This window comes from Pristiophorus japonicus, chromosome 21, assembly GCF_044704955.1.
Source record: "Pristiophorus japonicus isolate sPriJap1 chromosome 21, sPriJap1.hap1, whole genome shotgun sequence".
Taxonomy (NCBI): Eukaryota; Metazoa; Chordata; class Chondrichthyes; family Pristiophoridae; genus Pristiophorus; species Pristiophorus japonicus.
In genome coordinates, this window is record NC_091997.1 from 19,925,141 (window position 1) to 19,952,111 (window position 26,971).

At 45.7% G+C, this 26,971-nt stretch overlaps 1 protein-coding gene across 1 annotated transcript in view; it reads right to left on the minus strand.

Annotated features, from left to right (window-relative positions):
• asic2 (acid-sensing (proton-gated) ion channel 2) overlaps positions 1–26,971 on the minus strand; it is a 515,434-nt gene that overhangs the window by 67,396 nt on the left and 421,067 nt on the right. Inside the window, exons 5-6 of the mRNA XM_070864453.1 lie at positions 12,952–13,102; positions 3,776–3,832 (exon numbers count right to left, since the gene is read on the minus strand). Coding sequence (XP_070720554.1) covers positions 3,776–3,832; positions 12,952–13,102 — 208 coding nt within the window. The remainder of the gene's footprint in view (positions 1–3,775; positions 3,833–12,951; positions 13,103–26,971) is intronic.

Genomic DNA, 26,971 nt, shown 5'->3' on the forward strand with positions numbered 1-26,971 from the left:
TTTTTTTAGTTTTTTTTTTGTGATTTTCTTTTGGGCATTAAAATCATATAATTTACAAGTGCCCCCTATAAAAGGGGAGGGGGACACTAAAACCCAGCAATTAAAACAAATTAAACTTTAAAACATATAAAATCAAATTAAAATTTGGTTGCCGGGGGTAACGATGCACTCCAGCCCCTCCGGCGCCCACCTCTCGCGGAAGGCCGCGAGCGTACCGGTGGACACCGTGTGCTCCATCTCCAAGGACACCCTGGCCCGGATGTAGGCGCGGAAGAGAAGCAGGCAGTCAGGCTGAACGACCCCCTCGACCGCCCGCTGCCTGGACCGGCTGATGGCACCCTTGGCCGTGCCCAGGAACAGTCCTACGAGGAGGGCCTTGGACCTACCCGCTCCCCTCCACACAGGGTGCCCAAAGATCAGGAGTGTGGGACTGAAGTGTAACCAGAATTTGAGGAGCAGCCCCTTCAGATATTGGACAAGGGGCTGCAACCTCGCGCATTCAATAAAAACATGAAACACGGACTCCTCTGGACCGCAGAAATTACAGGCGGCCTGGGAGCCCGTGAACCGGCTTAAAAACTTATTGCATGGGACTGCTCCATGGAACACCCTCCAGGTCAAGTCTCCAATAAATAAGGGGAGGACTCCCGTGTAGCGAGCACTCCATTGGGGAACCCCGCCTCCTCCGGATAACAAGATGGTGCACCATGTCAACAGCTCTACAAACCTGTGAGCATAACACAGGTGCATATATTACAGTCACAATGAGTTCGATTTTATGTGTTCAAGAAGACACAAAACTGCAGTGATGTATAAAAGATACAGAGACATTGCTGAAGCCCACAGTGAACTGGGACCATTGAGATCGGGCTCATGTGGAGCATAGCTTCCAACATGCTCACTTCCTGTGTATAATGACTCCACGAGGCAGATGAAATGTATTTAAACTGTGTAGACTGTAGTTCTTTATTTACAGCTCCTCAAGTCAGGATACCAAGCTGTGCGCTCCCTTTTATACTGGGTTACCTGCAGTGTGCAGGTAACCCTTAGGTCTCCAGCAGCAGTACCCTCTCGTGTACAGGTAAAGTGTGTACTGTTTAAGGTACATTCAATGTTACAGACATCATATAACAATACAAGCATGCATACATAACAACGTGGGGTTCATGATATCTCAGGACTTGTTTCTTGCAGAGTACATATTTGATGGAGTACACTATTGACATCTGGTGATAAAAACTAGCATTTGCCAATCTTTATTTTAAGCAATGATCAATTAAAATTAAATTGCAGGCCACAAACAACTTGCAATTAATACACAGATACTCTGCAAGATCTCATTGCAATCTGTATCCGCAGGTACACTACTAGTGAATGACCTAGCTCTATGATGCAACTGTGGTACTGCCTCATGCTCTGCTCATCCCACAAATTGAGAACTATATCCAGTTCTGGTCACGGAGACACAGGAAGATATTGAAATGCTGGAGGTGGTGCAGAGAAGAACCTGGTGTCAAAGCCATTAGTTATTGGGATAATTGGAAGAAATTTGGGCATTTCAGCTTTGAAAGGAGGGTCCTGATATTTACGGGGAGACAGGGAAGGTATGGGGAGACTGAAAACGGCTGAAGAACCCGGCAATGCGAGGTGGTCCTGCCGAACTTAACAGCAGGACCTCATTATCATATAAAGGCTTCCTTGTGAGGCCTGAGGGGAACACTCGGCTCCTCCTGGCCCACAAGGAGTGTTGGAAAAGACACTTACTTTGAAGAGCCAGCAGTTCCCACTTTTCTTTCATTGCTGGGTTTGCCGACCCCTGGGAAATCCGCGCAACAACAGTGGATTTTAAATCGGACTGCCAATTGCACTCTGTGAGCCCGACTTAAATATCTTCATGTGCGTCCCTCTGCTCCACGGTGGGACACTCAGACGCCACCATATCCGCCATTGTAAAAAAAGGCGGTGGGTGCATGCGAGGCCTGTCGGGGGTGCGCTCCCATATTTAAGAATTGCTTGATCCTCTCCCGTTTATCCTGCGGGAGTTAATGTCACGGCCGAAGTGACTGAGAGGTGATCCAATAGAAGCGTTATAAGATATGGAAAAGGTAAATCTATAAAAGTATTTTAAGCTAAATTGTGGGAATAGGACAAAGGGACGTAGGTTCAAAATTGTATAGAGCAAATTCAGCACTGATAGTTGAAGGAAGTCTTTCTTCAGAGAAAGCGTGATCAATATCTGGATTGGACATCCAGATATCGTGCAGGTAAAAGCCTAGAATCAATTAAGAAACAATTGGCTGTTGCATTGGGGGTGGGGCTTTCGGATTTTTCTGGGTGGATGGACTGCAAACTTTCATCATCTGTAATTATCTTGTGATGCTAGAATCGCAGGAATGTTACAAGTGCATAGCGTTTGCTCTTTGGCGCAGGACTCTTACAGGTGACTGGTAATACTCGGTTTCATGAGGTGTCACAGCTCTGTTATCTGTAAGCATAGATACCACTCCATTATTTGCTCGTTGTTAGATCTCATAGATTGAATGAACAGAAAAGTTGCTATATTCACAATTGTGTGTTACTTATTAGTTAATAAAAAAAAGAAAGACTTGCATTTATATAGCGCCTTTTACGATGGATTCATCTACTAGGAAATCAACATTCATAGGTTTCGCACTTTGGATACTTGGTCTGGCACTTTGAAATCTTCATCATACAGATCATTTCTATCTGAAAACAGTGGTCCACATGGCACAAGCTCTGATCCACCTTCCAGCAGGGAAACTAGGCCAGCGGGAGTGACTGGCCCTAAACCTAACAAAGTCAGTGTCCTCAGCCATAGGACCTTTAGTAAGGCAGACAGTCCTGTTCCCATCCTACCCAAGCCCCCCACCGCCACTCTGACTAAACATAAGAACATAAGAACATAAGAAATAGGAGCAGGCGTCGGCCATTTGGCCTCTCGAGCCTGCTCCGCCATTCAATAACATCATGGCTGATCTGATCTTGGCCTCAACTCCACTTTCCTGTCCTCTCCCCATAACCCTTGACTCCCATGTCGTTCAAAAATCTGTCTATCTCCACCTTAAATATATTCAATGACCCAGCCTCCACAGCTCTCTGGGGTAGAGAATTCCAAAGGTTCACGACCCTCAGAGAGAAGAAATTCCTCCTCATCTCCGTTTTAAATGGGCGGCCCCTTATTCTGAAACTATGCCCCTTAGTTCTAGATTCCCCCACGAGGGGAAACATCTTCTCTGCAACTACCCTGTCCAGCCCCCTCAGAATCTTATACATTTCAATAAGATCACCTCCCATTCTTCTAAACTCCATTGAGTATAGGCCCAACCTGCTCAACCTTTTTTCATTAATTATCACTGCCCTCAAATAAGCTCTGTCCCAGCGCAGGCACAACTATATCAAGAAATCCAAACTAATCCTGCTGCAAGCACTGTGCAATTAAAATTGTCGAACAGCTTCACAAATGATGGCGCTGTGTGTCAACACTTGAGAATTTAATTTTCAAAAAAAGGTAAGGAGTGCAGACGCACTCAATTAGGATAATGACTGTGTACTTTCCTGATGTAATCGCTTTTAACTAAAGTGATCAAATGCTAGCAATTGTGAGGGAAGGTTTGACATTTCTGCAATACTTTCATAATCCTACCTTGACATGATTGAGCACATCAAAAATATCAGTGTCCTTTCATCTGGTAATACATGCAGGTAAATAGTGCAGATTGTCCCAGCTCAACAAACTGAGATACAGCCAACTCACCTAATGTGGGCTCTGCACATTCCTTGTACTGTTCAGGGGTACAATAGTGGGCATCACCTGTAATGAAAATCATTGGAAAGTCATCATAGCATCTTGATATGAAACTCTGAATATTGCATGGCGTGACTGATCATTTTAGATAGAGGCAAACCTAAAGCAGCAATTTCTTCAGCGATTTACTTGTACTTCTTTCAATTTACTGTATACGCTGCTCGCGATGTGGTCTCTACATTGGGGAGACCAAACGCAGATTGGGTGATCGCTTTGCGGAACATCTCCGTTCAGTCCGTAAGCGTGACCCCGAGCTTCCGGCCGCCTGTCACTTTAATTCCCCGCTCCACTCCCACTCTGACCTCACTGTCCTCAGCCCCCTACACTGTTCCAAGGAAGCTCAACGCAAGCTCAAGGAGCAGCACCTCATCTTTCGTTTAGGCACTTTACAGCAGTCTGGACTCAACATCGAGCTCAACAATTTCAGACTGTAACCTCTGCCCATATTTTTCCCCTTTTTTTTAACAACCCCCCCTTTTTTTCTCTTTCCCACGGCAGCTGGTGATGATTCCACCATTCACACCCCTTCTAGACTCATTTTTTGTTTCCTAACTTGTGCCATTACCATCTCATTTATGCCCATCCCTTTCGTCTCTCTAATCTCTCCTCCCTTTCACCCTATCACAGACCATCCCTTTTGTTCCCTCCTCCCCTCCCCCTATCACTGCCCCTGCACTGCCTTAAGAATCTGTTACATAGAAACATAGAAAATAGGTGCAGGAGTAGGCCATTCGGCCCTTCTAGCCTGCACCGCCATTCAATGAGTTCATGGCTGAACATGCAACTTCAGTACCCCATTCCTGCTTTCTCACCATACCCCTTGATTCCCCTAGTAGTAAGGACTTCATCTGACTCCTTTTTGAATATATTTAGTGAATTGGCCTCAACAACTTTCTGTGGTAGAGAATTCCACAGGTTCACCACTCTCTGGGTGAAGAAATTCCTCCTCATCTCGGTCCTAAATGGCTTCCCCCTTATCCTTAGACTGTGTCCCCTGGTTCTGGACTTCTCCAACATTGGGAACATTCTTCCTGCATCTAACCTGTCTAACCCCGTCAGAATTTTAAATGTTTCTATGAGGTCCCCTCTCATTCTTCTGAACTCCCGTGAATACAAGCCCAGTTGATCCAGTCTTTCTTGATAGGTCAGTCCCGCCATCCCGGGAATCAGTCTGGTGAACCTTCGCTGCACTCCCTCAATAGCAAGAATGTCCTTCCTCAGGTTAGGAGACCAAAACTGTACACAATACTCCAGGTGTGGCCTCACCAAGGCCCTGTACAATTGTAGCAACACCTCCCTGCCCCTGTACTCAAATCCCCTCGCTATGAAGGCCAACATGCCATTTGCTTTCTTAACCGCCTGCTGTACCTGCATGCCAACCTTCAATGACTGATGTATCATGTCTCTTTGCACCTCCCCTTTTCCTAATCTGTCACCATTCAGATAATAGTCTGTCTCTCTGTTTTTACCACCAAAGTGGATAACCTCACATTTATCCACATTATACTTCATCTGCCATGCATTTGCCCACTCACCTAACCTATCCAAGTCGCTCTGCAGCCTCATAGCATCCTCCTCGCAGATCACACTGCCACCCAACTTAGTGTCATCCGCAAATTTGGAGATACTACATTTAATCCCCTCGTCTAAATTATTAATGTACAGTGTAAACAGCTGGGTCCCCAGCACATAACCTTGCGGTACCCCACTAGTCACTGCCTGCCATTCTGAAAAGTCCCCATTTACTCCTACTCTTTGCTTCCTGTCTGACAACCAGTTCTCAATCCATGTCAGCACACTACCCCCAATCCCATGTGCTTTAACTTTGCACATTAATCTCTTGTGTGGGACCTTGTCGAAAGCCTTCTGAAAGTCCAAATATACCACATCAACTGGTTCTCCCTTGTCCACTCTACTGGAAACATCCTCAAAAAATTCCAGAAGATTTGTCAAGCATGATTTCCCTTTCACAAATCCATGCTGACTTGGACCTATCATATTACCTCTTTCCAAATGAACTGCTATGACATCCTTAATAATTGATTCCATCATTTTACCCACTACCGATGTCAGGCTGACCGGTCTATAATTCCCTGTTTTCTCTCTCCCTCCTTTTTTTAAAAGTGGGGTTACATTGGCTACCCTCCACTCCATAGGAACTGATCCAGAGGCAATGGAATGTTGGAAAATGACTGTCAATGCATCCACTATTTCCAAGGCCACCTCCTTAAGTACTCTGGGATGCAGTCCATCAGGCCCTGGGGATTTATCGGCCTTCAATCCCATCAATTTCCCCAACATAATTTCCCGACTAATAAGGATTTCCCTCAGTTCCTCCTCCTTACTAGACCCTCCGACCCCTTTTATATCCGGAAGGTTGTTTGTGTCCTCCTCAGTGAATACCGAACCAAAGTACTTATTCAATTGGTCCGCCATTTCTTTGTTCCCCGTTATGACTTCCCCTGATTCTGACTGCAGGGGACCTACGTTTGTCTTTACTAACCTTTTTCTCTTTACATATCTATAGAAACTTTTGCAATCCGTTTTAATGTTCCCTGCAAGCTTCTTCTCGTACTCCATTTTCCCTGTCCTAATCAAACCCTTTGTCCTCCTCTGCTGAGTTCTAAATTTCTCCCAGTCCCCGGGTTCGCTGCTATTTCTGGCCAATTTGTATGCCACTTCCTTGGCTTTAATGCTATCCCTGATTTCCCTTGATAGCCACGGTTGAGCCACCTTCCCTTTTTTATTTTTACGCCAGACAGGAATGTACAATTGTTGTAGTTCATCCATGCGGTCTCTAAATGTCTGCCATTGCCCATCCACAGTATCATTCGCCAATCTATCCTAGCCAATTCACGCCTCATACCTTCAAAGTTACCCTTCTTTAAGTTCTGGACTATGGTCTCTGAATTAACTGTTTCATTCTCCATCCTAATGCAGAATTCCACCATATTATGGTCACTCTTCCCCAAGGGGCCTCGCACAACGAGATTGCTAATTAATCCTCTCTCATTACACAACACCCAGTCTAAGATGGCCTCCCCCCTAGTTGGTTCCTCGACATATTGGTCTAAAAAAACATCCCTTATGCACTCCAGGAAATCCTCCTCCACCGTATTGCTTCCAGTTTGGTTAACCCAATCTATGTGCATATTAAAGTCACCCATTATAACTGCTGCACCTTTATTGCACGCACCCCTAATTTCATGTTTGATGCCCTCCCCAACATCACTACTACTGTTTGGAGGTCTGTACACAACTCCCACTAGCGTTTTTTGCCCTTTGGTATTCTGCAGCTCTACCCATATAGATTCCACATCATCCAAGCTAATGTCCTTCCGAACTATTGCCTTAATTTGCTCCTTAACCAGCAATGCTACCCCACCTCCTTTTCCTTTTATTCTATCTTTCCTGAATGTTGAATACCCCTGGATGTTGAGTTCCCAGCCCTGATCATCCTGGAGCCACGTCTCCGTAATCCCAATCACATCATATTTGTTAACATCTATTTGCACAGTTAATTCATCCACCTTATTGCGGATACTCCTTGCATTAACACACAAAGCCTTCAGGCTTGTTTTTTTAACACCCTTTGTCCTTTTAGAATTTTGCTGTACAGTGGCCCTTTTTGTTCTTTGCCTTGGGTTTCTCTGCCCTCCACTTTTCCTCATCTCCTTTCTGTCTTTTGCTTTTGCCTCCTTTTTGTTTCCCTCTGTCTCCCTGCATTGGTTCCCATCCCCCTGCCATATTAGTTTAAATCCTCCCCAACAGCACTAGCAAACACTCCCCCTAGGACATTGGTTCCGGTCCTGCCCAGGTGCAGACCGTCCGGTTTGTACTGGTCCCACCTCCCCCAGAACCGGTTCCAATGCCCCAGGAATTTGAATCCCTCCCTGCTGCACCACTGCTCAAGCCACGTATTCATCTGCGCTATCCTGCGATTCCTACTCTGACTATCACGTGGCACTGGTAGCAATCCCGAGATTACTACTTTTGAGGTCCTACTTTTTAATTTAGCTCCTAGCTCCTTAAATTCGTTTCGTAGGACCTCATCCCTTTTTTTACCTATGTCGTTGGTACCAATGTGCACCACGACAACTGGCTGTTCTCCCTCCCTTTTTAGAATGTCCTGCACCCGCTCCGAGACATCCTTGACCCTTGCACCAGGGAGGCAACATACCATCCTGGAGTCTCGGTTGCGGCCGCAGAAACGCCTATCTATTCCCCTCACCATTGAATCCCCAATCACTATTGCTCCCCCACTCTTTTTCCTGCCCTCCTGTGCAGCAGAGCCAGCCATTGTGCCATGAACTTGGCTGCTGCTGCCCTCCCCTGATGAGTCATCCCCCTCAACAGTACCCAAAGCAGTGTATCTGTTTTGCAGGGGGATGACCACATGGGACTCCTGCACTACCTTCCTTGCACTGCTCTTCCTGTTGGTCTTCCATTCCCTATCTTTCCCTGCGGTACGACCAACTCGCTACACGTGATACTCATGTCATTCTCAGCATCGTGGATGCTCCAGAGTGAATCCACCCTCAGCTCCAACTCCCCAACGCGGACCGTCAGGAGCTTGAGGTGGATACACTTCCTGCAGATATAGTCGTCAGGGACACTGGTGTCGTCCCTGAGTTCCCACATGGTACAGGAGGAGCATAACACCCGACCGAGCTCTCCTGTCATGACTTAACCGTTAGATACACTTAAATTGGCAACAACAATGTTAAAAGTTACTCACTGATATAGAAGAGAAAAAAGAAAAAGTACTCACCAATCACCAGCCAATCACTTACCCTCTTGGCTGTGACGTCACCTTTTGATTTCTTTCTACTTCTTTTTTGCCTTCTCCCTGTAGCTGCACAAGTCCCGCCTTTTATAGGCCTCTCCACGCACCTCCTCGACGCTGCTCCCGACTGCCGCCGACGCTGGGACCCGGACTCCCTGCTGTGCCTTTTATAGGCCTCTCCACGCACCTCCTCGACGCTGCTCCCGACTGCCGCCGACGCTGGGCCCCGGACTCCCTGCTGTGCCTTTTATAGGCCTCTCCACGCACCTCCTCGACGCTGCTCCCGACTGCCGCCGACGCTGGGCCCCGGACTCCCTGCTGTGCCTTTTATAGGCCTCTCCACGCACCTCCTCGACGCTGCTCCCGACTGCCGCCGACGCTGGGCCCCGGACTCCCTGCTGTGCCTTTTATAGGCCTCTCCACGCACCTCCTCGACGCTGCTCCCGACTGCCGCCGACGCTGGGCCCCGGACTCCTTGCTGTGCCTTTTATAGGCCTCTCCACGCACCTCCTCGACGCTGCTCCCGACTGCCGCCGACGCTCATTTGAACTTTTCTAGTTCTGACGAAGGGTCACAGACATGAATCGTTAACTCTGTTTCTCTCCACAGATGCTGCCTGACCCGCTGAGATTTCCAGCATGTTCTGTTTTCATTTCTTCAGATAGTTGTCGTAACAGCGCAGTTTCTTTGTGAATGAAAATGGGCCGAGAACCATCGATTTTTATAGCACTGACGGAGCCCATTTGGCCTGTGATAGCTCTTTACTAGACCAATTCAGAACTGGTCCTATTGCCCTGCTCTCGCGAGAGCTCTGCATCTTCTCTGGCTACAAATATTTATCGACTTTTCCCTTAAGAGATTCAATTATCTCTGCTTCAAAACTTCCCTGTTCTGTTCGCTGAGCTTATGGAATCTGCGTAATAACTGTCATTGTGATTCAAATCCCAGCGGAGCTTGGGAGACAACCAAATCCGCACACTGTAAATGCAATGCCCAAAGCACTGCTGCGGTCCCACCGTACCATGAGATCAAAAGATCCAGGGTCAGTATGGGAAAAAAAAAGACTTGGGTTTATATAGCGCCTTCCCTTACGGGGAGACTGAAAACGGCCGAAGAACCCGGCAATGCGAGGTGGTCTTTGGACTTTCAGAAGGCTTTCGACAAGGTCCCACACAAGAGATTAATGTGCAAAGTTAAAGCACATGGGATTGGGGGTAGTGTGCTGACATGGATTGAGAACTGGTTGTCAGACAGGAAGCAAAGAGTAGGAGTAAATGGGGACTTTTCAGAATGGCAGGCAGTGACTAGTGGGGTACCGCAAGGTTCTGTGCTGGGGCCCCAGCTGTTTACACTGTACATTAATGATTTAGACGAGGGGATTAAATGTAGTATCTCCAAATTTGCGGATGACACTAAGTTGGGTGGCAGTGTGAGCTGCGAGGAGGATGCTATGAGGCTGCAGAGCGACTTGGATAGGTTAGGTGAGTGGGCAAATGCATGGCAGATGAAGTATAATGTGGATAAATGTGAGGTTATCCACTTTGGTGGTAAAAACAGAGAGACAGACTATTATTTGAATGGTGACAGATTAGGAAAAGGGGAGGTGCAAAGAGACCTGGGTGTCATGGTACATCAGTCATTGAAGGTTGGCATGCAGGTACAGCAGGCGGTCAAGAAAGCAAATGGCATGTTGGCCTTCATAGCGAGGGGATTTGAGTACAGGGGCAGGGAGGTGTTGCTACAGTTGTACAGGGCCTTGGTGAGGCCACACCTGGAGTATTGTGTACAGTTTTGGTCTCCTAACCTGAGGAAGGACATTCTTGCTATTGAGGGAGTGCAGCGAAGGTTCACCAGACTGATTCCCGGGATGGCGGGACTGACCTATCAAGAAAGACTGGATCAACTGGGCTTGTATTCACTGGAGTTCAGAAGAATGAGAGGGGACCTCATAGAAACGTTTAAAATTCTGACGGGGTTAGACAGGTTAGATGCAGGAAGAATGTTCCCAATGTTGGGGAAGTCCAGAACCAGGGGACACAGTCTAAGGATAAGGGGGAAGCCATTTAGGACCGAGATGAGGAGGAATTTCTTCACCCAGAGAGTGGTGAACCTGTGGAATTCTCTACCACGGAAAGTTGTTGAGGCCAATTCACTAAATATATTCAAAAAGGAGTTAGATGAAGTCCTGACTACTAGGGGGATCAAGGGGTATGGTGAGAAAGCAGGAATGGGGTACTGAAGTTGCATGTTCAGCCATGAACTCATTGAATGGCGGTGCAGGCTAGAAGGGCCGAATGGCCTACTCCTGCACCTATTTTCTATGTTTCTATGTTTCTATGTTTCGCGACCACCAGACGTCTCAAAGCGCTTTACAGTGAATGCAGTACTTTTGGAGTGTAGTCACTGTTGTAATGTGGGAAACGCGGCAACCAGTTTGCGCACAGCAAGCTCCCACAAACAGCAGTTTGAAAATGACCAGATAATCTGTTTTTTATGTTGATTGAGGTATAAATATTGGCCAGGACACCGGGGATAACTCCCCTGCTCTTCTTCAAAATAGTGCCATGGGATCTTTTACGTCCACCTGAGAGAGCAGAGAGGGCCTCGATTTAACGTCTCATCTGAAAGACGGCAGCGTTCCTTTAGCACTGTACTGGAGTGTCAGCCTAGATATTTTTGTGCTCCAGTCCTAGCATAGGTACAGTATCTGTGAATCCAAAAATATGTATTGGAGGAATGTATTTGGATGTGATGACTCCAACATTAACGACTCCAAGGAACTGAAACACTTTCAAAGCAAGTTGTGGATTTTTAAAAATACATTTTCACAGTAAGTTGCGTAGATGAGTGGGCAGAAAGAGTTCAATGTGAGGTCATCTACTTTGGATATGTGAAAGACAAATTGCAATATTTTCTTAACGGTGATAGACTAGCAGCTGTGGAGGAGCACAGAGATTTGGGTGTCCATGTACACAAATCACTAAAAGCTATTGCACAGGTTCACAAGGCAATCAAAACGGCTAATGGAATGTTGCCTTTATCTCAAGGGGGTTGGAATTCCAAAGGGAGGAATTGATGCATGTGGTTCAGAGCTTTGGTCAGACCTCCATCTAGAATACTACAGTCAGCTTTGGGCCCAAACCTCAGGCAAGATAGATTGGCCTTGAAAGTGAGACAATATAGATTTACCAGAATGATACAAGGGCTTAAAAAGTCTTGCATTCCCTTGAGTTTAGATGGTTGAACGGTGATCCAAACAAAGTATTTAAAATGGTAAAGGGATTTGATATGGTAAAATACAGAAAAAACGATTTCCACTGGTGGGAAAATCGAGGGGCTGAATGGCTGATTCCTGTTCCTGTTCCAGGGGATTCTCACATGAAGAATGATCAAGTGGATACAGAACTTGAGAGCTGTCAGCACTTGTGAAACTCCATCCCAGCATAACCCAGCATCTTCAGGAGAGAAGGAGCGAAACATTTGAAGAAAAACAAATAGATGACTGACCATGTTGGCCTTCATAGCGAGAGGATTTGAGTATAGGAGCAGGGAGGTCTTACAGCAGTTGTACAGGGCCTTGGTGAGGCCACACCTTGAATATTGTGTACAGTTTTGGTCTCCTAATATGAGGAAGGACATTCTTGCTATTGAGGGAGTGCAGCGAAGGTTCACCAGACTGATTTTCGGGATGGCAGGACTGACATATGAAGAAAGACTGGATCGACTAGGCTTGTATTCAATGGAATTTAGAAGAATGAGAGGAGATCTCATAGAAACATATAAAATTCTGACGGGATTGGACAGGTTAGATGCAGGAAGAATGTTCCCGATGTTGGGGAAGTCCAGAACCAGGGGTCACGGTCTAAGGATAAGAGGTAAGCCATTTAGGAATGAGATGAGGAGAAACTTCTTCACTCAGAGAATTGTGAACCTGTGGAATTCTCTACCAAAGAAAGTTGTTGAGGCCAGTTCGTTAGATATATTCAAAAGGGAGTTAGATGTGGCCCTTGCGGCTAAAGGGATCAAGGGGTATGGAGAGAAAGCAGGAAAGGGGTACTGAAGTTGCATGATCAGCTATGATCATATTGAATGGTGGTGCAGGCTCGAAGGGCCGAATGGCCTACTCCTGCACCTATTTTCAATGTTTTCTGTTTTCTATGACCCCTGTGGAATTTGGGCTTGTGATCTTGTTGGGTGGAGAAGGACCCTCACAAATTTCCAATAGAGCCTGCTAAGCTTTACTCATTTTAAATTGTTATTGCAATTCACCTGCTGACTATCGGAATGCCTCCCTACAGACCTCAATACTGTAAGAACAGGAGCTTGGGCCCTTGCTCACCTGGCATGTGCACCATCCGACAGTTGCAGTTCTCCACTAGGTACCTTGTTTCACAGTCAATCCTGCAAGATGTAATGCTGTAGCTTTGGAAAAAGTCAGTGTTGACAGCTGAAGATTGGCAGTCTCCCCAGGGTGGCGGCAGGTATATCAGCTGAAAAACAACAACATTCAGACATTAACCTTCGAAACAGAATCGGAAAACTAAATGGGTCGCATTTCACAATCCACCGACACAACTTTATGCTTAGCATCGTTTTAACACTAATTTATTTTCTGTAAAATGTAACAAGGTTAATAATTCTAGTTGCCTTGGAGAAGGAGGTAAGTCGTAATGTTTGGGGCCAGGGTTGAATTTCAGCGTTTGCCATCAGAAAGACACTGCAAGTTCCAGGTTTCCACATGTGCTGTGCATGCACGAAAAACCCGGAACTTGCGATCTGTCAAGATTCGCCTTAACAGATCTACCACACCGACTCAAAATCATTTTCGCTGATGCAGATTTGCCCAACTACTGCCCACGAAACCCTTATGCCTGACAAAAGCAGGCATAGGACCTGCTCTCACCAGCCTAAGGATTAATATAAATCTTAAATTAATAATTTACAAATAAAAGATCACGCACAAACATTTAAAATTTGTTCATGTAAAATTTGGACCGGATTAAAATGTTTAAAATTATTTTTCAAAAAATTAAATTTTTATTGTATATGCTATATTGAAGGGACTTTTAATTACATTTGAAAATGGAACATTTATTGTTATTCCAGTTGTGTCAATTATTTAATTATTTGGAGATTCCTCTTATGCTTATGCAGATTCTGTTCGTAAATGGAATCCCCATCGCAGATTAGCAATGTTCCATTCTGATTGGAGGATCTGGCCCACGTGATCCCAGGGATGCTTCCGAACCGCCGGGGATCTGTGGGCCATTATGCAGACCTACGCCTGCAGGCTCAGAACCCAAAGTCTCCGAAGCCCAGGAGCATGAAGGTAGGTGCGGATTTAACATAAAAATCTGACCATATGTTTTCAATCTTTGATTTCACCCCGAAACTTCCGTAAACACATGAATGATAAAATAGATTGAACAGGCTGGGGCTCCTTTCTCTAGAAAACAGAAGGCCGAGGGGAGACCTGAAAGGATTTGATAGGGTAGACGTAGAGAAGATGTTTCCACTTGTGGGAGACCAAAACTAGGGGCCATAAATATAAGATAGTCACTAATAAATCCAATCGGGAATTCAGCAGAAACTTTTTTCCCCAGAGAGTGGTTACAATGTGGAACTCGCTACCACAGGGAGAAGTTAAGGCAATTAGCATAGATGTATGTAAGGGGAAGTTGGAGATAAAACATAAGGGTGAAATCAATAGAAGGAAATATTGATAGGGTTAGATAAAGTAGGGTGGTAGAAGGCTCGTGTGGAGCATAAATGGATCAGTTCGGCTAAATGGTCTGTTTCTGTGCTGTACATTCGATGTAATTCTAAAACAAATATACTCTCAGGCATAACATGTTCCATAGACCTTCACCTGTTACTGAGTATACTCGGTACCTAAATGAGTTCATAACATGTTGTCCAACTCTTGAAATATCTGCGTTAGATGCCACCTTTATCTGCCTGTTTGGAGGGTAATATAGTGATCGAATAAAACTTAGGTTTTAACTTCAGAAAATATCAGATGCCAGAGTAAAGCTTACAAATGTGATTTATGCTGTATTTAGCTTTCATTTTAAACAAGGAAGCTGTATGCCTTAATGCACTCCCTTACTCTTTATATGCACACATTAAATGTGTCAAGGAGTATACACATTGTCATCAATTTGGCAGTATTATAAACCATTGGCAGATCTCCCATGGAATTGCTTGTAGTAAGTCAGGGTGGGTGAAAGATGATGGGATGTGGAAGTGGGGAGGAGTGCACACTGAAGGAAGCTGGCAAGGAGTTTGCAAGCGATCTCCCTAGAGACAGTAAAGTCGTTTTGGTTGTTTCCTGAGACTTGAACCCACGACCTTCTGAGTCAAGAGTGCATGGAGACACAGCTGACACCGGACATAAGCACAGGCCACTGACAGAAAACACTGGTATAAGCATTTCAAACACCACAATGCTAGTGCATAAGTAAGTTTAATCATTTCCTTGTAAATGTTTTGGATTTTATGTCACAAGCCTTATTTCCAGTAATAAGGGAAATAGATAGCAACGTGAGATGGATGACAATGAACAAGGCAGGGAAATGGAAGGATGCAAAAGCTGGCACTGGCTCTATGGGGTGAGAGAAAGGAGAGTGTGTTAACTGACAGGAATAGGGAGGAAGACTGACAGCATTAATTGAATTTGAAATGAGGGGGGAAAAAAGTCATGCCAGCATGAACCGGGGATGAGGGGGAGAAAGCTGTAGACACAGACAATGTTCCCTGTAAGCTGCACTTTGTTCTGCGTGGCCTGTTTCTTTTAATGCGCAGTCTCTTTAAATTTCTGCGCACCCGCGGTACTTACAATGTAAAAGCCGGTGAGCACCCTGCGCAGGTTAGAGGGAACATTGAACACAGGGGGACCACTCTGTAGGAGCGCCACAATATGCAAATGAGCACAGAAGTCAGGCACGAGGGCTTTGCACATGGGTAGTTTTTAGTTTCCATTTGCTAACTTTTTGGAATTAAGAAATTAAGACTCATGAAGTATCTTGGTGCTTTTAGGCTTTTTTCTTAAGTTAGCTCTGGCAGCTGACGAGATTGGTGGCCCTTGCTCTTCGCTGATATCCTCATCTTGCTCCAGGTCTTTCTGCTCCTACTTCTTCCTCCCAAGGTGTCTCTAAGGCTTGGCGCTTTTGCAGGGAATAGTTTTGGAGCATGCAGCAGATGATGATGAATCTGTCGACTCTATTGGGGCTGTAGTGCAGAACGCCTCCAGACCCATGCAGGCAGCTTTGTTCCATCAGAGCTCTGGTGGTAACCTGGTTCTGCTTATACTGCTCCTCAGCGTATGTGCTCAGGTTCCTGACAGGAGTTGTGAGTCAAGTGATCAGGAGATTCCACTTGTCCCCAAACAGCCAGCATTGCACCTGATAGACTGGGCAGAAGAGAAGGGCCATTGAGGGCTGGCGCACGATAAAGACATCACGGTTACTCTCAGGAAACAAGAGCCCTGCATACTGCACTGCCTGTCGTCGCAGATGTAATGTATGCACCTGTGAGCATGCTCAGAGGTTTGCAGAGCTGTTGCATTGTGAGTGGCTTAGCCAGTCACATGATGTCCACAAGACTCAATAAAAGCCCAGTCAGTTGGGTCTAGATCATTCACGATGAGGTATGCAGTTGTGAGCCTAGTGGATGAACTGGTAATGTGTAGTGTGATTGTTAAACCTTTGTTAATAAACCAACTAATTCTTAATAGCAATGTGTTGCTATGAATTCTTAAGCAAGAGCCCATGAAGCGAATACATTTCAGCACACTAGCTAGACATTCCGGGAATGGAATCCCTTCCTGTTCATATATTTCTCCGTCTCTTCTCATGGAGCATGTAAAGCAATGTGCATTGGACAAGGTGGTTGGGACAGATCACATCATATAAAAGCAAAGTGGAAAAACAGTTAATGTACAGCCAATGTAATCGCCTGTACTAGTTTCAATTGCCTGGTGGGGTTGGAAAGGAATTTTCAAGATTTTTTTCCTCGCTTACTGGCCTTGGTTCCTGATGTTGGGGAAGTCCAGAACCAGGGGTCACAGTCTAAGGGTAAGGGGTAAGCCATTTAGGACCAAGATGAGGAGAAACTTCTTCACTCAGAGAATTGTGAACCTGTGGAATTCTCGATCACAGAAAGTTGTTGAGGCCAGTTCGTTAGATATATTGAAAAGGGAGTTAGATGTGGTCCTTATGGCTAAAGGGATCAAGGGGTATGGAGAGAAAGCAGGAATGGGGTACTAAAGTTGATCAGCCATGATCATATTGAATGGTGGTGCAGGCTCGAAGGGCCACATGGCCTACTCCTGCACCTATTTTCTATGTTTCTACGTTTCTATGTTTTTGGTCTTTCCCAGAAGATTATATATCTGCGGGGAGGGGTGAAGGGGTGGGGGGGGGAGCGGGGGCAGGTTGGCTAGTAATGGTGCTCCAGGTATCATGAGTTTATGGCAGGCCTGACGGAGCAGTTTGTAAGTTGAGAAAAGATCTGCACAGATCAGGGGCTGGATTTTTGCTATGTTGCCACCTCCATTCGCGCTCTGGAGGGGCAGTAATCGTGGCGGGCGGGCGGCCGGCTTCAGCGCCCAGCCAGCAAATTTGTTGCCAGTTTTGTGGGGGCGCTGAGCAGCACCGCCCGGGAGCGATGAGCCGGTGTGGAACGCCACCGGTTTCGACAAAGCTTCGACTTTAGATTGACTCCTTGCCTCTAGCGCCCCGTAGCGTGCCGTGGTGGGACCGCCTGGAAAAGCAGAGCTATCCCGCCGACAGTGAGTGAAGGAATTACTGAATGAGGTAAGTTTGATTGTTTTATGTTTTATCTTTGCAATTTAGCTTAATGTGGGGTGTTCAAGGTACTGGGAATGTTTTTTGTGTGTTTTGTGTCGATTTTCTTTTTTCCAGGAAAGCTTCTCTTCGGGCGTTCTGAGGCCGACTCTTTAGCAACAGGTTTCCAGTTGCTCAGCTGGCCTTGCACCCCCAAAGAGGCGTAGAATGCCTCTCCTAGCGCTCCGCTCCACACTCACGGCCCAACTGATGAATATTGTGACTGCTGACACAAACCATTTCCTGTCGCAAACTTTACCACCCCGCCGCCATTATCGCCCAAAAGATCCTCCATCCGAAAATCCAGCCCCAGGAATACAAAACTGCATTGCTGGCCCCTCTGTATAGGGTGGCTCAGTGCAGTCATGAGTGCATTAAAGCATGATACACTGCTCCATACATCCATGCTGTAGTGTGCTGGTGCTGCATACCACTATTTAATAGCCTGGACATTACTTATAAATGTACAGCCTTATAGTCAGGTGACTTTGCTGTGAGGTTCTCCACCAACCAATTACAATTATATTCTGCACAGTGCCTGAGCTTCCCTCAGCACACCTTCCTGAGATTTCATAGTGTCATGGATGTACATGCTGTTTGTAGCCACCAGATGGTGTCATTGCTGGAGGCCACTGAGCAGCACGCACATGGTGCTGCTCTGGTATAAAAGGCCAGCCATTTTGTGAGTCAGACACTTTGAGCCAAAATAAAGCACCTTGCTTTACCTTGCTTAGTTAAACAATACTCACTTTGAACCTTTATTGCATACATAACACATAGTACCTTATCCTGCTCTGAGCTGCATTCCTCTCATTCCCACTTTTACACAGAGCTTGCCCTTTGAACCTCCACAATAACTGCTTCAAACATGCCAACTTGCACTGATGCGTGGGCACTTCTGATTCTCACGGTGGAAAATATCAAAAAATCTCTCAGGTTTTATACACTGTTTTGTTGTTGAATACACAATTTTATATTTTCTACAGTAATTTATTTTCCGAAAGGAGATTTGGTCTCACTTCTGGGCCTTTGCAACCACTAATGTTATGTGTCAGAAGGCTGTATGAGAATGCAATAATCGGATTACCACAAAGTTAGTCAAAGATATGCAAGACCTCAGCAATCCAGACCAATAAGCCTGAGGCAAGAAACAAATGATCAGAAAATAGAGTTATTTACGCCCCGACATTGGTGGCCTTACCGCCCACTGCCGCCGAGTTTTGCCGCCGGTTTCCCCTCTGTGCCAGTTTCCACTTGGACTGGAGCGGGCGGGAGGGGAGCACCGGCGGGAACCGCCCGCTGATGGCCAAGTAGCGCAAGTGTCCTCCCGCCCACCGAGCTGCCAGATTGGTGTGGGCGGGAGTCGGTGGCAGCAGTGGGAAGGACCGCTGTGTGGAGGCAGGTCTAAGCCCGACGGTAAGTACGAAGACCGGCAAAAAAAGGTCAGTGAACATCTTTAACCTTTTTTTTTGGACAGGATCTTAGCTGGATGGGGGTCCCCTGAAGGTGGTCCGGTGTTTATTTATTTTTTTCCTAATGGTTTTTATTTTCAGCTCCTCCACCCTCCGTGGACCCAACTCCATCCTCGGCGGCACTTGGACGGCAAGCACATTTGCCGCCGAGATTAAGAGCTCCCGCCCGCTGCCGCCCAGATTGATGGCGTAAACTGTTATTTTGCCGCTGGGCGGTACTGCCACCTCATTTAGAGGGATCTTCCTGGCAAAGTACCACCCGGTCTCTCAGTGGCCATTGGGCAGCACTTGGGCGGGCCTTGTCTTCCACCAAGTTCGGGCCTTCAGACTTTACTTTAATACAGACTAATTTCTTTTGATTGGCTACTTTCTGATTTCTACTAGCTGTCAGCCAGCCTTGGGCCTCATTTTACATTAAAATATCTGTGACAGTGCTCAGACTAAAAGTAGTCCCGATATCTTGTTCAGATTCTCTGGAGATTCTGGCTATGTTCACTAAAATAAGTCGTTCATCCAACAGCACACCTGATCTGTATTGAAGCCTGGGGCTTTTAGTCGCAGTGCAGTAAGTTGGCCTGCCATACGGAATCCAATCCCAGTGCTCAGGATGGGCTGGGTCACACTCTTTCCAGCCCGAGGTGATGAGACACAGCAAGCTGATCTGGCAGCTGACATAAATAATTGAAGTTGGAGCATGCAGTGCCATCCTCGTCATATTCAGCGGAGGCCTCAGGTTATGAGTTGTAACACAGTAAGCCAATCTGCTGTAATCTAATTGGAGTATGCTGTGTAGGGCAGCAGAACTAAGCTGGGGGCTTGCTGCTGTTAACTAGGGCATTAATGAACTACCACAAACAGGTTCACACTTATAGTATTGTGTGTGCTATTCCTGAGGTAGAGATTACCACCCCCCTGCATCCAATATAGTTGCTTGGTTCAACATTCTTCATATTTTACAAAAGCAAAACACTGCGGATGCTGGAATCGAAATAAAAACAGAAAATGTTGGAAATCTCAGCGGGTCAGGCAGCATCTGTGGAGAGAGAAATAGAGTTAATGTTTCAGTCATCGACCTGAAACGTTAACTCTGTTTCTCTCTCCCAGATGACCCTAAGGGTCATCGACCTGAAACGTTAACTCTGTTTCTCTCCCCACAGATGCCGCCTAAGCCACTGAGATTTCCAGCATTTTCTGTTTTCAATCATATTTGACTAATCTCACTGATAGAATACACAATCATCACCGCTACACTGCAGTGTTCCCTATAAAAAAATACTGTTTTATTTTCTTTAAAGACCTCAATAATCTTCTACGTTCTGGTCAAGTCAAGTTTCAGGAACTGATTGGGGGGAATCAGGATTTTCAATTCATGCTGTTTGCTCCTGGTAGTCTTGTGTTTCTGAGATCTCCCGACTGCAAAGACCAGGAAGGAAAACCTTGATTCACAACCTCCAACATTGACAGCACAAGGCGATCCTGACCTAAGCTATCATTTCTTTAACCACCATAAACACAGTGGCTTTCATTCTCTTTTCTGTCACACTGCATGTGAGCTGCATTGCTACTGTAATGGGATACCTCAGTTCACAAAGTCTCCCTTGGGGAGAAGACATTGTCCAGGGTACTATTTACTTCTCTTTTGTGCGTTCAGGCCCTTTGGTTGGTGGAGTTCATTTCAGCTGGGCAGTGCTTCCTAGCATTCGTTGCTTCACGATAACACCAGTCCATTAAAAGAATTCATCAACAACAACAACAACTTGTATTTATATAGCCCCTTTAATGGAGTGAAACACCCAAAGGTGCTTCACAGGATGATTATGCGCAAAAATTTTGACACCGCGCCTCATAAGTAGAAATTAGTGCAGGTGACGAGGTACGTTTCAAGGAGCGTCTTGAAGGAGGAAGAGAAGTAGAGAGGCGGAGAGGTTTAGGCAGGGAGTTCCAGAGCTTGAGGCCCAGGCAACAGAAGGCATGGCCACTAATGTTGAGCGATTATAATCAGGGATGCTCAAGAGGGCAGAATTAGTGGGGGTTTATGGGGCTGGAGGAGATTACAGAGATAGGGAGGGGCGAGGCCATGGAGGGCTTTGAAAATAAGGAGGAGAATTTTGAAATCGAGACGTTGCTTAACTGGAAGCCAATGTAGGTCAGCGAGCACAGGGGTGATGGGTGAGCGGGACTTGGTGCGAGTTAGGACATAGGCAGCCGAGTTTTGGATCATCTCTAGTTTACGTAGGGTAAAATGTGGGAGGCTAGCCAGGAGTGCGTTGGAATAGTCAAATCTAGAGGTAACAAAGGCATGGATGGGGTCTTCAGCAGCGGATGAGCTGAGTCAAGGGTGGAGACGGGCAATGTTACAGAGGTGGAAATAGGCGGTGTTAGTTATGCTGCGGATATGTGGTCAAAAGCGAATTTCATGATCAAATATGAAACCCAGGTTGCAGACCGTCTGGTTCAGCTTCAAACAGAAGTTGGGGAGAGGGATGGCGTCAGTGGCTAAGGAATGGAGTTTGTGACGGGGACCGAAAACAATGGCTTCGGTCTTCCCAATATTCAATTGGAGAAAATTTCTGCTCATCCAGAACTGGATGTCGGTGAAGCAGTCTGATAATTTAGAAATCGTGGAGTGGTCGAGAGAAGTGGTAGTGAGGTAGAGCTGGATGTCATCAGCGTACACGTGGAAACCGATGCTGTGTTTCCGGATGATGTCGCCAAGGGGCAACGTGTAGATGAGAAATAGGAGGGACCAAGGATAGATCCTTCGGGGACACCAGAGGTAACGATGCGGGGGTGGGAAGAGAAGCTGTTTCAGGTGATTCTCTGGCTATGATTAGATAGATAAAAATGGAACCAGGCAAGTGCAGTCCCATCCAGCTGGACTGGTCTTGGAGAGGCCTTGGAGAAGAATGGATGGTCAACCGCGTCAAAGGCTGGAGACAAATCAAGAAGGACGAGGGGCGATATTTTGCCTAGTCACAGTCACAAAGGACTTTGATGAGAGCCATTTCGATATTTTGCCAGGCACGGAAACCGGATTGGAGGGATTCAAACATGGAATTGAGGGAAAGATGGGCATGGATTTGGGAGGTGACAACACGTTCAAAGACTCTGGAGAGGAAAGGGAGGTTGGAGATGGGGAGGTAGTTTGCAAGGATGGAGGGATCGAGGGTTGATTTTTTTGAGAGGGGTGATGATGGCAGATTTGAGGGAGAAGGGACAGTACCTGAGGAGAGCGAACTGTTAACAATGTCAGCTAACATGGGAGCCAGAAAAGGAAGTTGGGTGATCAACAGTTTGGTGGGAATACAGTCAAGGGAGCAGGAAGTGGATTTCATGGACACGATGAGCTTGGAAAGATCATGAGGGGAGATCGGAGAGAAACTGGAGAAAGATACGAGGTCAGGGCTAGGGCAGGGGGCTTCCTTAGAGGAAGTTTGGCCACGTGAGCTAGGGGAAGGGAAGGGAAGAGGCAGCCGAATGGATGGTCTCAATCTTAGAGACAAAAAGTCCATGAGCTTCTCACACTTATTGTTGGAGATGAGGGTGGAGACTAGGGAGAGGGGTTTAAAAAGACATGTGTTTGCCTTGGTAGTGGTAGCCTTCTTACTCAGAGTCAGAAAGTTGTGGGTTCAAGCTCCAGATCAGAGACTTGAACACACAATCTTGGTTGGTACTCCAGTGACATACTGAGGGAGTGGCACACTGTCAGAGGTTCCTTCTTTGAAATAAGACATTATTCAGAGGCTCCAGTGGAAGGTGGCAGGACAAGGCAGGAAAGTGGTTCAAAAGCATACGGGATCCTGGGCTTCAAGAATAGAGGCCTAGAGTACAAAAGCAAGGAAGTTGTGATGGCCCTTTAGAAAACTCTGGTCCGGCCTCAACTGGAGTACTGTGTCCAATTCTGGGCACTGCACTTTAGGAAGGATGTGAAGGCCTTAGAGAGGGTGCAGAAAAGATTTAAAGAATGGTTCCAGAAATGAGAGACTTCAGTTACGTGGATAGACTGGAAAAACTAGGGATGTTCTCCTTAGAGCAGAGAAGGTTGAGAGGAGATTTGATAGAGGTGTTCAAAAGCATGAGGGGTTTAGACCGAGAAGATAGAGAGAAACTGTTCCCATTGGTGGAAAGGTCGAAAACCACAGGACACAGATTTAAGGTGATTGGCAGGAGAACCAAAGGCAACATGAGGAAAAACTTTTTTATGCAGCGAGTGGTTAAGATCTGGAATGCACTGCCTGAGAGGGTGGTGGAGGCAGATTCAATCGTGGCTTTCAAAAGGAAATTGGTTAAGTGCCTGAAGGAAAAATATTGCAGGGCTATGGAGAAAGGGCGGGGGAGTGGGACCATTCTATGATTCCATCTGCCCTCTCAGGTGGATGCACATGATCCCATGGCATTATTTGAAGAGCAGGGGAGCTCTCCCTGTGTTCTGGTCAAATTTGACCTCTCATCGAACATTACTAAAAACAGATTACCTAGTTGTTTATCTCATTGTTGTTTATGAGATCTTGCTGTGAGAAAATTGGCGACTGTGTTTGCCTATATCACAACCTTAAGATGTCACACGGTCATGAAAGGCACGATACAAATCCAACTTATTTCTTTCTTTCATCAGTGAAAGTTTGGTTCAAAATGTGATTTTATGTTTTTCAAGTATTGCTTAAATCCATCTTCGTTAGTCTTTCATATATTGCTATACTGAAGAAAGACTGAGGATGATTAATTACCAATAGCATCATTTCCAACCTCTCAAATTGCCTATTATTATTACATATCATTACATATTGTCACCAGTGGCAAAGCCAAAGTGGCAGCTATTGTTCTCATGATCATCCTGTGATTGATCACATTATTCCCTGCAAGAAGCATGAATACTGGATCACACTGTTTCTGGTGGAGGGGGAAAATTGTAGTCGGAAGCTTCCTTCGGACCAACGGCTCCGACCCGAAATGTTTTTACGAATATACCTGGTGGTCCCGGAGGAAGGCAGGATTCGGGTTGGAGGCCTCCATTCGCTGTGCAGCGTACGGAGAGATGACTTCCCCATACGTACGGAAATGCTGGAGTCACGTGGGCCTGGACCATCAATCACTAACTAGTTTTCACATTGATAAAAATGGGAACGCCGTTTTTACGAGTTCCCATCACTATCAATGAGAAAACCCTCCTAAAACAAAGCATAATAAATTCAAAAAACACCCAACATATTTAAAATTAATTGAAGTTAAATGTAATTAAATGTTTTAGAAAAAGTATATATTTTGGGGAAATATTTTGTATGTGTTTTAATGGGGTTAAAAATAAACTTTTTTTAATGGACAGGGTTTTTAAATATAAAAATGAATGATTAAATGTAATTTTTATATGTTTAAAAAGTGTTACGCTGGTAAAAGTAGACTAGACGCCTGTTTTTACCCAGGCATAAAAGTTTCTCATTGATAGTAAGGGGAACTCGTAAAAACAGAGTTCCCATTTTTATCAATTCGCTGGGCATGAGTTGGGCAAATAGCCCAATCTCTGCCCCGCAGATGTCCTTCTCCTGGGGATGCGTGGATTCTGTCAGAAGACATGTTGACAGATCGGAAAAGTCAGTTCTCGGCACGAGCTTTCTGACTTCTCCCCACATGCTTCAGTTTGATACATTGGTGCTTTAATAACAAGGGGAAAGACTGCACCAAGGAGATGAAAATAACACAAAATAAACCTGGTATTACAATATTTCTTAGTCTTGATGATGGTCCGTGAGTTCCTTTAGATAATGGATGAGCTATGTTCTTGTGTTTGAACACTGATCCTCATCATTATAACCACCTGTACGAGCAGCAAGAATAGAATCTAGACATTGGCCCGTATTATCCGGGGCCTGTGGGTGCATCCGTGCCCGCAAGGGCCCCGCAAGCTCCAGGTTTTCGCATGCGAAGTGCATGCGCGAAAACCCGGAACTTCTGATCTGTCAAGAATCTTCTTGATTCGGAATCCCTATAACCATGAATGGGGATTCCTCCTCCTTTCATTGGTTGGGCCGGCCCACGTGATCCCAGGGGCGCTTGCGAACTGCCCGTGGCTCTGGGATATGTGGGCTTCTACATATATCTACGCCTAGAGGCCCAGGAGCGCGAGTCTCCACGGATCGGCGACCATCAGGTAGGTAGGTGCGTTCATGGGATGTCTCCGACTGCAAATTCAAGCACAATGTTAAATTTGAAGGTCCTTGTTTTAAACGTGTGACTAAAATCGTGCAAAGGAACAGTCAAAAATTGGCACTCTCCCGCATATTAAAGAATATTTTACGATTGTTAACAAACCAATGTGATTAGACTTAGAAATTCCTTTAAATGATTCTTGCTTGGAAAAAGATTTTTATTCCGTATTCTCATCAACTTTGCTCAAGATGTGCTTGTTCTTAAGTCACAGAATCAAATGATAGCAGTGTCTTGTTCCTTGTCGGCTTTCTTGCACAATTTCAAATTCTGACAACATAAATTACTACAGTATAATTCCCAAGTCCTTTTTTGTACATTAAAATGCTCGCTAGTACTTGTAATTCAACATAAGTATTTTCCCGAATTATCCTGTAGATAATTGGATAATGGAGTAGCTCTGCATATTTCCCTGTAAACGCAATGCTCAACTGGAGAAGACATTGATGGAAGACAAAACCAGATTACAGCTGTGTGTTTCCTGAAATGTCACCAACTGATTGGATCACTTACTGTCCCTGTTAGATTGAGTAATGTGGCCGGTGCAATACTTGGCACACAAGTGGAGAGCTGGATTTGTATTTTAAGTTGTGAAAATGGAAGCCTTTCTGAATCCAGAGATTGAATTCATCTAAACACTCTTAGCACAAACATAATTGTGTTTGCAATTCATTTACAGTTCTTTCCACGTAAGGCCCCTAAAACTAGAGGTGATCCAAAACTCGGCTGCCCGTGTCCTAATTCGCACCAAGTCCCGTTCATCCATCACCCCTGTGCTCGCTGACCTACATTGACTTCCGGTTAAGCAACGCCTCAATTTCAAAATTCTCATCCTTATTTTCAAATCCCTCCATGGCCTCGCCCCTCCCTATCCCTGCAATCTCTTCCAACCCCACAAACCCCCGAGATGTCTGCACTCTTCTAATTCTGCCCTCCTGAGCATCCCTGATTATAATCACTCAACCATTGGTGGCCGTGCCTTCCGTTGCCTAAGCCCCAAGCGCTGAAACTCCCTGCCTAAACCTCACTGTCTCTCTACCTCTCTTTCCTCCTTCAAGACGCTCCTTAAAATATACCTCTTTGACCAAGCTTTTGGTCACCTGTCCAGTGGCAGGAATAAGGTTGTCAGGAAAATCTGCCCACTATATCTTTATCTCCCTGTGGCGTACACCATTCTCCAACTAAGAGCGTGGGGCAAGAGACACAAAGGTTCTGCTTGGCTCAGCATGATGTCCTCTTTCCCCTGTCTCCCCATAGGCACCGGTCACATCAGGAGAAACCCAGCTGCAAACTTTTAAGAACATAAGAAATGGGAGCAGGAGTAGGCCATTTGGCCCCTCGAGCCTGCTCCACCATTCAATAAGATTATGGTGGATCTGGTCTTGGCCTCAACTCCACTTTCCTGCCCTCTCCCATGTTGTTCAAAAATCTATTTATCTCCACCTTAAATATATTCAATGACCCAGCCTCCACAGTTCTCTGGGGCAGAGAATTCCAAAGATTCATGACCCTCTGAGAGAAGAAATTCCTTCTCATCTCCATTTTAAATGGGTGACCCCTCATTCTGAAACTATGCCCCCTAGTTCTAGATTCCCCCACGAGGGGAAACATCCTCTCTGCATCTATCCTGTCAAGCCCCCTCAGAATTTTGTATGTTTCAATAAGATCACCTCTAATTCTTCTAAACTCCAATGAGTATAGGCCCAACCTGCTCAACCTTTTTTCTTAAGACAACCCCTTCATCTCAGGAATCAACTGAGTGAACCTTCTCTGAACTGCCTCCAAAGCAAGTATATCCCTGCTTAAATAAGGAGACCAAAACTGTACACAGTACTCCAGG